Source organism: Gadus morhua, chromosome 19 (genome assembly GCF_902167405.1).
Source record: "Gadus morhua chromosome 19, gadMor3.0, whole genome shotgun sequence".
Lineage (NCBI taxonomy): Eukaryota > Metazoa > Chordata > Actinopteri > Gadiformes > Gadidae > Gadus > Gadus morhua.
In genome coordinates this window covers 4,237,417-4,251,303 of record NC_044066.1, presented here as the reverse complement: position 1 = coordinate 4,251,303, position 13,887 = coordinate 4,237,417, and the positions used below count along the sequence as shown (strand labels likewise).

General features: G+C 42.6%; 1 protein-coding gene and 1 long non-coding RNA gene across 2 annotated transcripts; both read right to left on the bottom strand.

Moving 5' to 3' along the window:
• Window positions 1–210: 210 nt before the first annotated feature.
• On the bottom strand, window positions 211–1,303 carry LOC115532604 (uncharacterized). Its single transcript, XR_003974081.1, has 3 exons — window positions 702–1,303; window positions 526–583; window positions 211–391 (listed from the first exon to the last, which is right to left on the bottom strand). It is a non-coding gene; the product is annotated as an uncharacterized LOC115532604 (long non-coding RNA).
• Window positions 1,304–9,620: 8,317 nt separating this feature from the next.
• Window positions 9,621–13,108, bottom strand: LOC115531842 (zinc finger protein 862-like). The gene is made up of 3 exons (XM_030341149.1): window positions 10,259–13,108; window positions 10,017–10,169; window positions 9,621–9,914 (listed from the first exon to the last, which is right to left on the bottom strand). Exons 1-3 carry the CDS (start codon window positions 10,487–10,489, stop codon window positions 9,741–9,743), a joined length of 558 nt encoding a protein of 185 aa, XP_030197009.1. The 5' UTR covers window positions 10,490–13,108; the 3' UTR covers window positions 9,621–9,740.
• Window positions 13,109–13,887: the final 779 nt, after the last annotated feature.

Genomic DNA, 13,887 nt, shown 5'->3' with positions numbered 1-13,887 from the left:
ATATATATATATGTATATATATGTATATGTATATGTATGTATGTATATATATATATATATATATATATATATATATATATATATATATATATATATATATATATATATATATATAAACAAACCATAGCATTTCCATAAGAGTATAGACACATATTATTTTGTACACTCAATGCTAAGTCTAATAAACCAAAGACAGAAGACTTTGCATCATTGATTTTTATTTTCACCCCAGGCAAAAAATGTTTGATCTGCAAAGAAATTTGTTTTAGCTAAGCCAAATACATTCCTTAAGCTTCCATAAATGTTTAACAATGGCAAGTATCATGGTATTTTTCTGGCCCATAACAAGCAACCCTGTTCCCGGTTTCGAGTTCTGTCAATTTCCCAGCGTCTAGAAAGGAAACAGATTGCGGTTCTTATAGGCACAATAACAATGCAAGATGTAAAACAGATAATTGAAATAAGTGGAGGGATTACGATTAGCAATAGTTGACTACAAGACTAATTAATCACATGACCTCTCACCTGTAGCCCTCCTTGCACTCGTCGCCGTTTTCTGTCCTGCAATCGGTCTTCTTCGGACCTTAGTAATTTAATGACAACATACATTCACTATGAAAACATTCATGTTGGTCTGTTGACAGTGAGTAATACTGTTTTTTTGTGATTTGATTCAAAAGTGTGATATTCAGGGCACTTACGGCTAAGGGAAGTTCTGCAGGAGAGCGAGACATCACCATCTCCTAATTTGCAGCATGTTTTCCTTTGAAGAAGGAAATGCAGGAAGATGTTAATATGTTGTAAAAAAATAACACCTTGTACACTATGCATAATGTGTCACGATTTACACATACCTCTCTGAAATCACAATTGGCCCCCATTACAATGTAAAGAGTGTCATGGTTTGACCGTCAGTGCGTGGGCAATACAATGATTGGATGTGGTGGCAATCGAAAGGCAACATGCCGCTCCTTTGAGCAAATTCAGCATTCAAACGACACTGGTCGACCTCACAGATGATCTTCTGTGCTGGCCCCCACATATTCTTGATTACATGTATGGGTGTTGCAGGACCACAAAAAGATTTTTCAACTGCAAACACACCATGTATCGATACACTGAGAGGCCAAAAAAATCCACCACTGACAGGCCAAAAAAACTGTTTGTGAGTGGTGGTGACGCATATCATACGCGTCGAGAGCAGCGGGAGTTGTAGTCCACAAAGCGCCCCACACAAAAACTAACCGTATCAAACCTACCTGCTAAATTATAGTTTTCTTTGCATGAAAAATTATCATTTAAATCCAAAAACAACATATGTGTAATCCGGGGCATATAAAGACTGGGATCAGAAAATAATTACTTTCTCTCCATTGACTCCCATTCATTTTTTTCGGTCTCATAGGTCCCATGAGCAATGGCGACTTACGAGCTCTATTATGGACTCAGACGACTCAGACGGAAACACGTTCTCCTGCTTTCTGCTTAAACGTTCAGACCAGCCCACGTTTAGGGAAAATTTAAGCCCCTCCTCGATCTGCAGTCAGGGGTTATTCGAGTCAGTCAGGGGTTACTCGCTCTCTGGGACGTAATTCAAAATGATTTGCCATCCCTTTACATTTTATTAATGTTTTCAGAGCTGAGCTTTTTTTGTTGGTCAAGGCCGCCCCCAAATGATCTCTGGTTATTGGGCACACCTGTCACGTCCTCACAGCCTTCCCGTGAGGCCTATTCTCCACGCGACGCATCCACGTGCTTTCATGAACGATCAGTGTGCGTTCTGAAACGGTCATCGGGTTTCTGTTATCCCGAGTGGAGCTCCTTTCCTTGTCAGGTCCAAGTGAATTGAATTCATGACACCCAACACCAATTTCAACAGCGTGAATTCGTGACGAACATCTACATTCGACGAACACAAGAGGAATCCGTGGACCCGCGGCGTCGTCTCCAGGCGGTCCGGGCAGACGTCAAGGCCTCCAGGCCCCAGCAGCCGAACGAAGACCTCAGGCCACGACACTTCCCCCAATAGATGAGTAACATAACTGCATTTTGTAAACTAGACATGTCGCCGCTACTGAAAAAAAAACCGCGTATGATCTGGGTGTGGTTTTGCGTGAGCCAACTTGTCGTTTAAGCATTATTCCGTGATCATATTTAGGCTACATAGCTAATGAGGCTCTTTGAGCAGGGTTGTCAGATGGCGACAAGTTTTTCCAGCCAAAGACCTCATCAAAAAACGCAATATTGCACAAACGACCATATTTTTTGCCTATGTAACCTGTATGCAGCATTTTATGCAAAAGGCTGCTTAAACTCTGTCCTGTTGTCGTTATAAGGCTAAGGGTGACCAGATTTCCTGATACTAAAACAGGGAAACTTGCTAGCTGGTAAAGGTTAGCAGCAGGTTGGATATTCCCCGGATATTCAGTTTTGCAATCGGATCCATCCCGCAATCGGCTCATCAACACAATCGCACTATATTACGGGTTTAGTTTGTTGAGGACATTATAGGACACCGTATTGACAAAAAAAATCACACCGACATGAGTTGTTGCTATCGATATCTGTGCAAGAAAAGAAAATATTCACCAAAAATCTACAACAATATTTTTCTCATTCTGATTTCTGTGTTTGGTACTTGCCAATGGTGGGCTTTTACTTACTACGGGTCATTATTTGATATTTTGCATTAAAGCGAATCCGGATGTAAATAATTGTTTAACCTTTGTGTCGTGTTCGTTTCTCCCCCCTTACTTTGGTGTTCCCGGTCAAATTTGACCGGCCTGTTTTAACTGCCCTTACATTAACAAAAAAACCGTTGATCATCACCAACTTTTATTTAACTCCCTTGTAACCTGTAAACAATGTCTCAGACTACTGGTTTACATTAATTACTGCAGTGAATTGACACAGAAATTCAAAATTATATTCCAAAATGAACATTTATATTTAAAAAAAATACAGAAAAATCTAAATAGAGACCAAATTCACAGGTCAGGGGTCTCATTTATAAAACTGTACGTGGGATCGTTACTAAAAATGTGCGTACGCCCAGAAGCCAAGTTTTGCGTGCGTCAAAAAATATTCGGATTTATAAAACACTGCGTACGCACACCTGTACGCAAACTTTGCTTTATAAATCACATACTGACTATAATTGTGCGCAGCTGAATCAGCTTCACGTTCCGCCCTCTACACGCCCCTTTTTAACCATAAATGGTCAATGCAAATGACCTCATGAATGCGATCTGCATATAAAACAGACTCAGATGCCGGTATTATGTCTTGTTGGAAACAATGGCAGAAGTACTGAGAAAATCCAAAAAGCGAAATTTCACGGAGGTTGAAGTGGAGACACTTGTGGGTGAGATGGAGGCCCGAAAGGTAGTTTTGTTCGGCGGTCATGGGATTGGAATCGCCAACAACAAAAAGCAGAGTGAGTGGCAACATGTTGCTGCAGCAGTGAACTCTGTCAGTAGCACGGAGCGCGCAGTCCCAGAATTAAAAAAGAAGTGGTCTTACATAGAGTTACATATTTTTATGTAGCCTACCAATAAATCGTTATGGTCCCTAAATACACTCTCCCTCCGAATCCTGCATGGTCCGCCAGAAGTGCCATATGGTGCAGCATTACCACGGCCGGCGCTCACCTCTGTATTTATAGGGTTACGGTAATAAGACTGACGAGAACGCCTTGGATAATCAGTTTGTAATTACCCACGTAAAATGTTCTTGAACATAACCCCTTTTTAATGCCTGATTTGTCATGAAAAGCATCAAGAGTAACGGACAACGATTGTGATGAGTTTGGCTTGGTTTTTTCACACTTGGGATTTAATTGACATTTGATCATGTGTTTACAGTGTCACATAAAAATATTATGTTATTGACACATGTTGGACAGATGCTTTATTCCATGCAGTCGCGCCGTCAGTGGACAGTATGGAGTGACGGGATTAAATATAGAGAATTTATTTTTATTTCTATTCTAAGGAGATATTTCTGGAGTTATAACTGAGAAATAACGCAGTGGACTTAAATTATTCTGATTAGGATTTAACGCATGATACGGGTTGAAATTAAATTGATGAAGGGCGATGATAAAACATAATCGTTCTTCTCACTCTGCAATTCTTCGGTCTGACTTCAGTTCACCACCACACCGTCTGTGTCGCCAATTCTCCTTTTCCTCCAAACCATGCGTACGCATGGGTCAGAGTTTGCTTAGGGCTGCGCACATTTTCCCGTCAAGTTGGTTTTTTATAGATCACAACCTTGGCGTGAAAAGTCACGTACGCCAATTTCAGCCCCGTTTTGTGCGTACGCAACGGTTATAAATGAGACCCCTGAACATGAACACTGTGTGTGTGTGTGTGTGTCATTTTACAATCAGGTCGCAGTGTGCCTTGCAAACGTAGGTATCGCATTTGAAACATGTAAGACGTGTCTTAATGTCTCTAGGGGCACAGAGCTCGCATCTCTTCCGTTTCTGCCCCTGTTTTGGGGGGAGAGCGGCCAGGGCAGTGGCGGGGGCTTGCAGACTCCTCACCAGACTGCCAGAGGCTGGTGTGCGGGGAAGGTGCTGGCGCCGTTGAATTAGAGGTGTCACTAAAGCTTTCCCAAGCTCTGCCAGGAAGAGTCTCCTCCTGAAACATTTCACCTGATTCCAGGCTGAGTCGATCGCTGTCCACACCACATATACATTACATGCAGGCGCTCGTCCACTGTCACCTCAGAGCCTGGATTGTACATCAGTGGTAGGCGCTCCACCCACCTGTCCCAAACGTTCCTGTTGGCGCCCAGTTTGTCGTCTTGCCAGCGGAAAGGTTGTGTAGCTCTGTCATCAAATCTGAAAACTCTTTAGAGGACGTGAAACTGCTGCAGGGACATAGTTGACAGGAATATAGGCCTCCCTGACTCTCCATCCCACAGACTTTTTGTAGCCTCATGGTTGGACAGATTTTCTCCTGCTAGAATCAACAGACCCATGTAGGCTTGGAGGTCTACCTGGTCCAATGCCTTCCATGTGTCCGCAAACACACGCCCCCCTTCCAGGTTTGTCATCGCCAGTATAATTTCCACAATGGACTCTGGTAAAAAAACAGTTGGAAGCTGGACTTGATGTCATCCACACGAGATGATGCATACCGTGTTGGCCCTGGCGTCATCCTAATGGTATTTTCCCCTCTTGCTCTGCCTCCTCTGTTCTGGGGGGATGAATACCAGAGGAAGTAGCTATCCTTGGACTGGAATGTCACCTCAGGTGTGTCTTCCCCAGGTGCCTCTTCCTCCGGTGCCTCTTCCTCCGGTGCCTCTTCCTCCGGTGCCTCTTCCTCCGGTGCCTCTTCCTCCGTGGCCTCTTCCTCCGGGGCCTCTTCCTCCGGGGCCTATTCCTCGACATCTGTTGACTGTTCGGTCTCATGATGGTCTGGTTCAAAATCAGGATCATTGTCGTTCTATTTCTGAGACATCCTCCTCTATTTCTGGTTCAACTTCAATCGCCTCTTCGTCAGTTTGAAAAAAAAGGTCAAGAGCCTCAAATCGTCTGATCGGGCGCTGACTCATTGTGTTCAGAGTATAATATATATATATATAGGGGATCTGTGAGACGATATCATACATTTTGTATCGAAAGTGTGTCGTTCACGCGGGGGGATGGGAACATAAGCCCGGGAAAGAGCCCCTTCCCATAATCAAAAACCTAATTGGAAACTTTGAAATGTGGAACAGGGGTTATACGTTTAGTCTGGAAGGTGTGGATCACGTAGGGCATTGGTTCTCAAAGTGCGGCCCGCGGGCCAATGGCGGCCCGCGGAATCATTCCCGGCGGCCCGCAATGACATACATAATTATGTAAGTTAAAAAAAAAAAAAAAGGAAAAAAAAAAAACTTTATTTTTTATTATATCAATTTTAATTTAAACAATATAAATAAATATAAAGAGGAAAGTCGACTCTCTCTAGCTTTCAATTAAATCCTTTTACATTTGTTAGTTTTAATCCGACTGTACATTACTTTGAAAGGCTGAACCTCAGTTTCGTGATTTAGACCTCACTTGACCTCACACCCGGAGGTCCACGGTACAATGTCTTTTTTGACCACTGGGATGCTGGCGGCGTTTCCCGCCAATTTTTTTTTCCTTTGGTGGCGTTTCCCGCCAATTTTTTTTTCCTTTGGCGGCCCTCAGTCAAATTTTTGGTTTCTAAATTGGCCCTCAGTTGTCAAAACTTTGAGAACCCCTGACGTAGGGGAATCGGCACAAAAGCACGGGAAAGAGAGGACACCTCAGTCTGAAAGGGGTTCACGTTGGGTGGAGTGTGTGTGCGTGCGTGTATGTGTGTGCGTCTGCATGTAGGTGTGTGTGTGCGTGAAAGTTAGTGTGTGTGTGTGTGTGTGTGTGCGTGTGGCAGGGGTTAAAACATTTTGAACCGTCCCGATTTTTCCCATAAATATTTTTTACATTTTGAGTCGTTACTTAGGCCTACTGATAATATAATGTAAACACAATACATTATGTTGATGAAATAATATATTTATTTCCAGATGACAAGCAACACCCTCGCAGAACTGTGGTCCATCTACGTTAGACCCCGAAGCCATTTGTTTTGAGAATAATGGCTGGCTGATGAAGTTATTGGCTGGCTAGCCAATAACATAGAGACAAACTTTTCGTTTGTCTCTATGTGATAGGGCTTTTGCCCAAAAATCATATTCGAAGTTTGTTTGTTTATTAACATTAATATTTGAATATATTCTAATATTTATTAACCACTTAATGGTCAAATCCCGCCGGCGGGCAAGTTTTCGTTACACCAGCCCTTCCCCCCAACATGCTCGGTCAATTTTCGGCATCATACAGTTGAGTGTTAGTCATGTCATACACCGTTTGAAAGCTTAGAATCTCAGGAATGTCAACCATATGGTGGAACAGATATTTTTGGCGAATATAGATCAAATATATCCTAGTGTCTTAGGTCAAACTAGCCCCCCTCACCCTCCTCCTCCCTTGGTGCATTCTAACTTTATCGTCGTTGTGGATATCCTTAGCAATGAGTTGATACTTCATGTTGGCTCATGAAATGTTCATAAGAGTCCGCAGAAATTGAATATCAATATTTTAGTGTAATTACATTGTGTATATGCACAAGCCATCTTATACAAAGCAGCCGAAAAATAGAAAACCGAAACGCTACTATGTTGTTTTTTTTTGTAGAAAACTGCGATTCAGGGTTTGAATTCTGCTATTGTCGTCTGATTCATTGAATCCGCTGTGTTTGCCAGGGTCTCACGGTGACATAGAGCCCTCCCACATGTCTGTAAGACCAATACTTCCTTGTTTACAAGCCTTACAAGCCAATGAGGCGATCACTATCAAAACGGGGCGTGTATACTTTGAGAGCTTCACCAGCAGACAGCAAGGGTCGGGGACGGGCCCAGAGTTCCCGTTGTCCGGTAATTACCGGTCTTTGACCGGAAAAAAATGAGGAGGACCGAAAATTCTAAATGTCTCCGGTCAGAATGACCGATTGGAAATAAGGCCCCGTCCACACGGAGCCGAAACGGGCGAAAAAGATCCGGTTTCGTTTTATGCTTAATGTTCAAGGCGCTGGTTCTCCACAGAAAAAAGTGGAGCGCATCAACCCTGCGCTCATACAGCATGCGCGCTGTTTACAAACATTCAGTCACGAGGAGATTCAACCATTGAGCAGAACAAAATTGAGCAGGTCCTATGTTCCCGGTTTTCCCCAAAAAGGGTCCTATGTTCCCCTGTAGCCATATATACCGGGGAGCATAGGACCCTTTTTGGGAAAAGCGGGGAACATGGGACCCTTTTCCCAGAAAAGGGTCCTATGTTCCCCGCAATCTATCAATCTTTAAAAAATTTAAACTTCGACGCGGCATTCGCGTAATGACAGCCAATCGGCGTTCAACAGTGACATGTCTAACGTAACAGCCAATCAGCGTTCAACCGGCCAACTCAGTGCAGTGCAGTCCGGGGTGAACTGCAGCATGGAGGAGAAAGTGATTGTTGCCGTTTGCGACTCCCGGAGCTCTTTATATAATAGCATATAATATAATTGTATAATAATATCATGGCCAAAAGCTCTGTGCGCCTCCGGATGGCCGTACCGCGGGCAGCTCTCGTAGGGATTGGGCTTCTCGGGGTTTGTTTACCGGCGTATGAATATACTGCGTCAGGTTCTCCGACGTCTCTCCCTCTTCCGCAATGGTAGTTATCTCGGCCGGAATTTGGCAGTAATGGTGGAAAAAGTAACAGACCGGGGAACATAGAACCCTTTTTAAAAAAAGGGTCCTATGTTCCCCGGTCAGATACATATCGGGGAACATAGGACCCTTTTTTGGGAAAAGCAGGGAACATGGGACCCTTTTTAAAAAAAAAAAGGGTCCTGTAAAAAAGGCTGGCATGACATATTACATTCAAATCAAACAGGATTTTTGTAGCATCATAAATAGCACCAAAATAAATTACTAGAATTCAAATCAAAACAAAATGGTGTCTCTATGGTCTGTAATACCAAAATGACATTTCAATAAAAGTGCTGATTTTAACAAATGATTTCAATAAATGAATTGTCACCAAAATCTTATCTGAACATCAACTAAATCAAATGAACTGAGTCACTGTGAAACAGAGTCTAGAGCATATGTCATGATTACTTGTACTTCATAGTGAACAGCCTTCTCTGCTTGACCTCTTTCCATTTGGCCAGTGCCTCTTCAAAAGGGAATTCTGACCTTTTGGGCCCCAGGCTGACCTTGAGAAGTTGGTCTTGATGTTCTGATGACAGCCTGTTCCTGTGAGGGTGAGGATGAGGTTCTGAGCAGAGAATCCTCGTTCGCAGCCAGCTGTATGCACAGCCAGGGTGGTGGCAAGTTGAGCAAGGATGGTGAGGTTGGGGAAATCTGGCAGGTGATACTTTGTCACCAATACCCAAAGCTTCCACATGCTCTCTCTGGGGTAGTGCTGTGCTTTGACAACTTTCTTCACCAGGCGCCCGCGATGTATGCGCAGGCGCCGTTTGGGCATAACAATATGGCGGCTGCCGTTCAATGTAGTTTTCATCACCACCACCGGATTATGTTTCATTTATTTCATTACAGCACGTCCCCTAAACGTTACAACATAATCGACACGAATGAGCACAGCATCAAACAGTGGAAACGTGGGTTTATTTACTATGAAGTTCGTATTTTTAATTGTTGAAATGAAATCAGCGGTGACGAGCTAGTTGTTTTGGTAGCGGCTAAATTAGCATGTCGCGATACTTTGTAAAGGGGATCACGTCTGCGCCGAGTAGATGCGCAGAGGGTTGAAACAGCGCTTGTCCGGTCTGCTCACAAGAAGGTTTCTTTGGCCAGTTACTGTGATTAAACACGAGTTGTTTAATGTTCACAATGTATCGTTTTTCATGGGGAAAATGAGATGCGTCCCCGGGACGTAGGGCTGGGCGATATGGAAAAAAACGTATATCACGATATGCAGTGTTTCCCCTAGAATTTTTTTTAGGCCCGGTGGTAAGAGCTGATAGTGTGATTTGTTATACATTTTTCACAGGATGCTAGAGTATTTGTTGGTTATTTCCATATAAAACACTTGCTTCGCCATCACAAGTTGATAATGATTCAATAAACACGTTATTAACAATAAACTAATTTTATTTACAATACACTAATTTTATTTACAATACACTAATTTTATTTACAATACACTTATTTTATTATGAACACAGTGAGCATGGCTGGTTGCTACACTTGATCTTTCTTGGCTTTTGGAAGAATTGCTCCATGGCCTCTTGATAAGGGAAGTTTCCAACAGGCGGCCCATTTATGGATATTTTCAGGCAGTCCCCCAAGTGCTCTCCCTGCAGCCTGTTCCTGAGGTCAGTTTTCACCTACCAAAAGTGAAGATTTGTTTTTGTCTTTGTTCATTAGATTTTAAAATTTTGACTAAAGGTAGAAATTACTTTGCTAAAATTATTAATGAGTTGTGTTACCCTGTTCATAGTGGAAAAATCTCGCTCACAGTTAACACTGCTGAGCGGAATAGTGAGCCCAATTGCAGCAAGCTTGCTCAGACAGGGGTAGAGCTGACTGAGCTCATCGTACTGTGAGGTCAGCTCCTTCATTACATCCATCTGGTTCTTGTCCTATAGTTTGATAGAGCAGTTGACAAGGAACATTAATATAGGATGAAATTTGATAAGGGACAAAGCTAGCTCTTAAAAAAATCTTTCACCTTCAGAATGCCAGTAGTGAGATGTTCTCTGAATGAAGACCACTCTTCCAGCGGTGTCTGCTCATCCATTGGGTGGAACTTTTTTGCGAGAGTCTTCAGTTGGCTCACAGGCACATCCTGATCCAGCTTCCTGGCTGCTTGTGGGCTCAGCACACTAAATGCCCCAAGGATGTGGAGTTCCTGGAAACGCCCGTTCAACTGCTCCACAAGTTGCAGCAGATATGGCTCCATCACCTAGTTTGTTAAAAAAAAAACTTGTTATCCTATGATAATTGTGGTACAAAATAGTTGTATCTGTCAGGTTGCAATTAGCTAATATAAATAAATATAAAAATAAATACCTGAGTGCAAAATCGACCCCAAAATGATTGCTGGTCACTGCTGCCAGAGGACTGCTGCCCTCTCCTCTCTCTCTCCTCTTCAGCCCTGATATTAAACATTCCCAGCCCCCTGGGATCATTCAGGTCGTGGTGGAGTTTGGCCAGGGCTGAGCCAGGAGGTTGGTTGTGACCTGCCTCCTTAATCCTTTGGATTGAGGCAATTGTGACTGGTACCTGAGGGAAAAACAAAGTTACATTTAGTATGCAGTGTGACAACTGCACAACCAAATAGTCTTAAAATATCAAATCATTTGTTTGGATTAAAAAAAAAGTTATAACAAGGACAGTGGATAATCTAACCTGGTCTTTCACAGCGAGGAAATTAACGTCCTCCTTCTGGAAGATCTTTGACAATCTCGCCAGATGAGGAAGCACATCAGCCTGAAGGTGCAATGCAGCTACAAAACGATAAGTGGCACAAAAGGAGTAGAGTCCTTTTGCCACAGGGCACTTATTGTGTTGTACCTCCTCTGCAAGGGCCGTCAGCACTGCAGGGAGATTTCTCTGCAGGTTTGCCACTGCCTGGTGCTGAGAAAGCCAGCGTGTGTCCTTGACCTCCTATACATTATTGCAGGGAAAATATTATGAAATATCTGGTGCAATGAAACAGTTTTCTGTAATCTTTCCTCCTTGTAAAAATTAAGGTTTGTCTTACCTTAACTTTCAGATTAGCGATTCCCAGTGTTGTGGCTGCTGCCTTCAAAACTTCTGTCCTGTTGCTGCTGTTACAAAAATACAGGTGTAGATGCTGCAGGTGGTCCCTGAAAGTCTTCATGTAGGCTGTTTTCTCTGAGGCATCTCTGCAGACCAGAGCCAAACGATGGGCAGCACAGTGCACAGCGACTAGCCATGGCATGGTGTCGCAGAGTTGTTTCACCACTCCATTATGGCGTCCTATTTTTAAAAAGAAAAAAAGATTTGAGGGTATAATTGCAAAAAAAACAATATATTTAAGTCCAATAATCTTATACCTGTCATGACTGCTGCACCGTCCGTCCCAAGACCAAATATTTTGTCCTTGGGAATGCCCTTCTCATCAAGGATTTTATGGATGGCAGTCACAATGGTGTCAGCCTTCCCATCAGGAAGGGGAACCAAATCCAAAAACTGGCTAAAAAGAACTCCCTCTTTATCAAGGTATCTAAAATAAAATAGTTTTTAAATTAAATAAATACACATAGCTTGATCTTGCAATATATTTTTCAAACTATGTTAAATTATTGTTACAAGAAAACATTATCTTTTTACCGAACATGTACATCCAGCTGTTTAATCACAGCAACATCAGTGCTCTCATCCAGTTCGATCCCGACAGCCTGGGAGTTTCTAATGTCCTGCAGGATTGGTGCTTCTATAACACCAGCCAGTATTTCCAGCATTTCATCAACCATGCGGTGGGACCTATAGTTGGTGGATTTCCCTATCTTTGAAAATAAAAGAGATATAGAAAAATACAAAAATTAAAATTATATAAGTCTTATTATAATACATTTGACAGTTTACCAGTTAATATTATACAGTTACCTTCAGTTTGGCAAAGTAGTCACAACCCAGCAGATCAGCTAGCTCAAGCAGAGCTGGATAGTTAGTGTGGTGGGCAATTTCGTGTTTTACCAGCCAGTACAGACACTTGAAAGCACCCACCACAGCCTCATGCTCAATAACGACCACAGGCTCGAAAGCTGCTGTGACAGAGTGACCTGGACAAAGAGCAAAATAAGCCCTTACGCATCAGTTTCACATTAATGTGATTAAAGTCTAGTTGTCAAATTCTTTCACTGAAATCAAATCATTAGATTAAATCTTACCTTTAACCAAAGTTGTGTGGGCCTTAAACGCTGCACTGTGATGTTCTGACCTCAAATGGGTATCCAAGACATCCTTTCTGAACGTCTGAGAGGGGACCTCAATGAACACCCTTTGGGGTGATCCTCTCTTTACAGCCTGCTTATGCTGGCGGCATATGCGACAGAACATTCCTGTAAACGAAAAATATTTCAATTCAGAAAGTCTATTATTATTTTATTTTAATTTTATCGAAAAAAAATAATTCTCCTTCAAAACCTCATTTGAAAATGTTCATGGTAATGGCGGGCTGAACCAATCAGACGTCGCATTTACGCGATCGGTTCGTGGTATAGTTCTTCTGCCGGAGAATAAACAGTGTTTTTCTAAAAACAAAGTTGATTTAATATAAACTAATTTCATGTACAGGAGCATAACGCACCAATACATATTGAGATAGCTGGTGGTGAGCTTGGATGGTTATGATATTATGGCTAATAATCCAATTCTCAATGGGAAAAATGAATAGGGTTTTTACTTCCAGAACCAGACTTTTGAGCCCTTTTAATGAAAGCACAGCAGGAGAGAGCTTTTCTCTGCCTGCTCCTTCAATTAAGAAGGAGCAGCACAGCGCAGCAACGTCAATTTCTCGTCAGATCTTTATATTTACCCTAAGCTCCGCCGCAAACAAGAGGAATTTGGATGCGAGTCCGCAGCCAAGACTGGTGGGAGAGAGTGGTCTTACGCGAATTTAGTGACCAGGAATCCTCGAAGGTCCAATTGCGCACTACTGCAGATGCCATCTCTCTAAGTTAAGAAGTATTTTAACGTTCAGCCTGCAAAAGTATTAGTAGTAGCCTACTCATTTACAGTTATTTCGGACGCGCGCGGACACTACGATACGCGAACACGTCATTAATAAACACCCATGTCCCCTCGCTAAGCAACCGGACACGCTTACCGGACTACTTTTAAGGAGTGATAACAAAGACGTGAATCAGGCAATAAATCCACTTTCCTTGACAGCGGTTAAGTTCGGTGTGCCTAAAAGTACCGACGGAACTCAGTGGACCAATGGCGAACTACTGCGGCTGCTCTAAATTTAACCCCAATCTATTCGGAATAAGTGCATACTTGGCGATTAAAACGGACTACACCAACTCTTCTATTCGGCATAGAATCTATGCCGAACAGATAATTGTAAACATGATCATTTTCTGTTCCGGATAGAAATCTATGCGGTCAGATGTGTCCATGTAAACGCGGCTAATGTAAGCTATATATTTCCTTTAAATAAAAAAATAAAAAATGACAACAAATTGTAACTTACCATGTTGAGTCTGGTATAGCCACTGGCTATATTTGGGATTTTTAAGCCAGTCTGGGTCCCAGCCGGATTTTCGGTGTTTGCTGCCCCTATCTCGGTCACCGATGCTATTGCTAGCGCTCGGTTGGTTGCTCTCG

Excerpts from the sequence above, each read along its gene's own strand:
- LOC115531842 (XM_030341149.1), bottom strand. The coding sequence starts at position 10,489 with ATGGAGCCATATCTGCTGCAACTTGTGGAGCAGTTGAACGGGCGTTTC. Across the intron at positions 10,170-10,258 it reads TCACTACTGGCATTCTGAAG|GACAAGAACCAGATGGATGT; the intron begins GTGAAAGATTTT and ends ATCAAACTATAG. Across the intron at positions 9,915-10,016 it reads ATTTTTCCACTATGAACAGG|GTGAAAACTGACCTCAGGAA; the intron begins GTAACACAACTC and ends CACTTTTGGTAG.